Here is a 3544-nt window from a genome sequence, read left to right as displayed (position 1 = left end):
CCCTTCTCCTTCTCCTTTCCTTTTTCTCTTTCGTTTTCCTTTTCCCTTTTTCTATCATTTTCCTTTTCTCTCTTTTCCTTTCCTATTTTTTCTTCTTCCTTTTCTCTTTCCCTCTCCCTTTCCTGTTCATCTATTTTTATTCCTTTTCCCTTTTCCTTTTTTTATATTTATTTCCAACTTCACTCCCTACAATCTCACTTGGCACAGTATTTCCCCCCCCCCCCCCTACCAAAATACCTCCACACAACTCACAGGAACCCACCTGGATTCTGCCACCCTCTCCCATTTGGATGGAGATGTTGTAGCCGTGCACGAAGACGTTGGTCAACCACTCCTTGAGATCTCCTTCACTCTTCTTCTCCTCCACGAGGAAAGGAACCAGGCTGGGATCAGCACCACAATATTTGGCAATGGTGTAAGTGCAACCACCCTGGATATCCACATCCATCCCATCGAAGGTGTGGTACTGCAGGGACCGTGACCCCATGCACGTTCCCATGTAGTCGTGGACGCACACTGCTTCCCCCTTCTCCATTTTGCAGCTTTCCTTTGCACGGCATTGCGTGGTCCGGCACGGATCTAGGAGAAATCACACACCATTCGTGGCCAGCTCTGTTTTTCTGCCACCTGCAGCCCTGGGGAAATGTGTTATTTGGAGGGGGATAGATTATTTGGAGGGCCGGTGGGTTATTTGGAGGGGGGTGGGTTATTTGGAGGAGAATGGATTAGACTAGAAGACCTCTCAAGGTCCCTTCCAACTCCTACAATTCTGTAATTCTGTGATTAATTGGAGGGGGATGCATTTATCCATCATTATCCCCTCCTAAACCTGCTGGTTGAATTATTTCCTCTCGGAGCCACCAGTCCTTGTAATACGAGAGGAAACCCAAATTTCAGCTCAAAGAGATCATTTTTAGATACTGTTGCAGATGCTGCAGGGGTGAAAAGGGGACACCAGAGGCACCCGACTCAGAGGAATCCATTTTGATGTGGCTTTGCCACGTGCCACTGCCCCATTTTTGACACTTTGGAAGGGAAAAGAGAGGTGGAGGTGGACTGTGGGGCACTCACCACTATCACACACTGCCATCAGCCCATAGGATTTCTGCTCCCGGATCCCCATGCTGAGTGCCCCAAAAGGGGACGTCTTGTGCTCCACTGTATGGACAGCAAACTGGCTGCCCAAACTTTGCCTTGCCCACGAGTATTCCGTGCCCGGGATGGGCACCCACATGGTATTTCCCAAGGGCGTTTTGTTGAGCATTATCCCAGCCACCTCTGAGGTCTTGGCGATCAGTAGAACGTAATTCTCATAACCCTCCAGAGCGAAGACATTATGGGATAGACAATAGCTGGAGACATCTGGGATGGTCATAAAAAACGGATCGTAAGTGATGGAGCCTTTGTTACCTCCGTCACCAAAAAAAACGACCTGGATGCCAGCATTGGCAGAGAGATACAAAGTATTTGGGGCTTGGAGTCCGTAGAGCGTTGAGCGACCGGCCCGGAGGTCCCGAGCGGATCTACTCATCCCATGTTGAGATTCCACACGTGTGGGTTGGGATGTGGAGACGTAGATGATATCAGATTGAGCATCAAAAGGCAACGGAGGCACGATGAAGGTGTTGCCCCAGCTGGAAACGGGTTGGAGCTGCTCTACCAAGTGGTCACATTGGGTGAGTCTTGCCACGCACGTGTGACCGGTGAAGACGGCCACGGGTTTTTGTGCCACGATGCGGGTGCCAGACATATCTGCCGGGCTTTGCAGCTGGGCTGCTTGGAAAGGCTTCAGTTGAATGGGGAGCACGGAGCCACGAGGGTAGGATTGGCCTTGGTATGTCACCGTGGCTTTGAGGTGAACCTGGACATCTGTGGGCTCATCCCACGCAACCACCGTGAATTCGCCATAGCGGTCGGTGCCCACGTTGGGTGTCACGATTTGGTATTCGGTGCCCCAGCTGTGGAGGGGGTAGACCACGGTGGAATCCACGGAGGTGGGTTTCTCATTGATGGCCACCAAGGAGATGGGGTTGTTGGCCTTCACCACCACGGTGTTCTCGAAGGTTTTGCTCCCCACCATCTCCGCTTGGGGCGGGATTTTCACGAGGACGGTTTGCCCCGTGGTCACTTGCACCGTCATCCTCAAGCCTGGCTTCTTCATGGAGATAGTGACGGATGTGAAGGGAGAATAACCTCTGATGAGCAGCTTGAAGTCGCTGTTGAGGGTCTGCTGCAAGCCGTTCTGCATGAAGGACACCACAAATTCTTTGCCCAGGTGGTGTGGGGCCGACACGGCGACGTTGGGGAAATGAAGAACACCTATGGAAGTGCAGGGAAGGGGAATATTTGTCATATTTGGTGACCTGAGATGGTGACTCAGAGTCGAGTTGGCCTTCAGGTGGAATCCGGTTTGATCTTGATTGGGTAGAGGGTCAGTTTGGAGGGATATCAGATGGGAGAAATGTCGATTTGGAGGGATGAGATTGATGGATTTGATGGGTTATCAATTTGGAGGGATGTCAGATGGGAGAAATGTCGATTTGGAGGGACCAGATTGATGGATTTGATGGGTTATCGATTTGGAGGGATGTCAGAGTGGAAAAATATTGATTTGGAGGGACCAGATTGATGGATTTGATGGGTTATCAATTTGGAGGGATGTCAGAGGGGAAAAATGTTGATTTGGAGGGATGAGATTGATGGATTTGATGGGTTATCAATTTGGAGGGATATCAGATGGGAGAAATGTCGATTTGGAGGGACCAGATTGATGGATTTGATGGGTTATCGATTTGGAGGGATATCAGATGGGAAAAATACTGATTTGGAGGGACCAGATTGATGGATTTTGGAGAAACATCAATCTGAAGGAGCAGCAATTAGAACAAATGTCAATTAGAGGACATTAATTTGATGGACTTGGTTTAGTGGACGGCTGAACCAAGCACCCATCAGCACCCACACAAACGTATTTGAAGGAGCGTGGATGAAGGGGATCTACTGAAAGAAATCACAATTAATTTAAGGGGCAAAAAATGAACTTTCTGGGTGGATTTTGTGCTGGATGAAGGAACCGAAAGGGAGAAATTGGGTTTTTCTGTTCCTATTCCCTTTGAAGGGCTGGAAATACAGATGCTGAGGGATCAGGTCCCAACCAGAGGGAAAATTGCCCTATTTTAAACAAAAACGACCCCAAAACCACACCTTGGGTTTTCCCCTTGATTTTCCCTCCTATGTGTTTCAAGGGGGGTAATTTTATCTCTTCCCCATCGTGCCTTGGACTGAAAAATCAGATTTTAAGGTGATTTTGGGAGGGATTTGACAGGTTATGGTGCACTCCTCCAACCCCATTTGAACTCACCCCATAAGACGACGGTCCAACCCCACAGAATTACATGGGATTTTCTCCATCCCGGGCTGCCAGCCATGGTTTTTCAGCTGCAGAAAATCAGAAATCATTGCAAACCACCAAATCTTCTAAATCTTAGACTGCAGCCCCAGAAGTCTGGGATTTATTGCATTTGCTCACAAAACTCAACTGGAT

The 3544-nt window shown here is 48.9% G+C and overlaps 1 protein-coding gene across 1 annotated transcript in view; it reads right to left on the bottom strand.

The window, feature by feature from the left end:
- LOC104916533 (IgGFc-binding protein-like) overlaps nucleotides 1-3538 on the bottom strand; it is a 12979-nt gene extending 9441 nt beyond the window's left edge. The window contains exons 1-3 of the mRNA XM_010727571.3: nucleotides 3362-3538; nucleotides 1072-2319; nucleotides 263-579 (exon numbers count right to left, since the gene is read on the bottom strand). Coding sequence (XP_010725873.2) covers nucleotides 263-579; nucleotides 1072-2319; nucleotides 3362-3428 — 1632 coding nt within the window. The 5' untranslated portion in view covers nucleotides 3429-3538. The remainder of the gene's footprint in view (nucleotides 1-262; nucleotides 580-1071; nucleotides 2320-3361) is intronic.
- Nucleotides 3539-3544: the final 6 nt, after the last annotated feature.

The sequence above is a fragment of the Meleagris gallopavo genome, unplaced genomic scaffold (genome assembly GCF_000146605.3).
Source record: "Meleagris gallopavo isolate NT-WF06-2002-E0010 breed Aviagen turkey brand Nicholas breeding stock unplaced genomic scaffold, Turkey_5.1 ChrUn_random_7180001913080, whole genome shotgun sequence".
Taxonomy (NCBI): Eukaryota; Metazoa; Chordata; class Aves; order Galliformes; family Phasianidae; genus Meleagris; species Meleagris gallopavo.
Note: the sequence above shows the minus strand (reverse complement) of the source record. Positions and strands in the feature narration are given on the sequence as shown.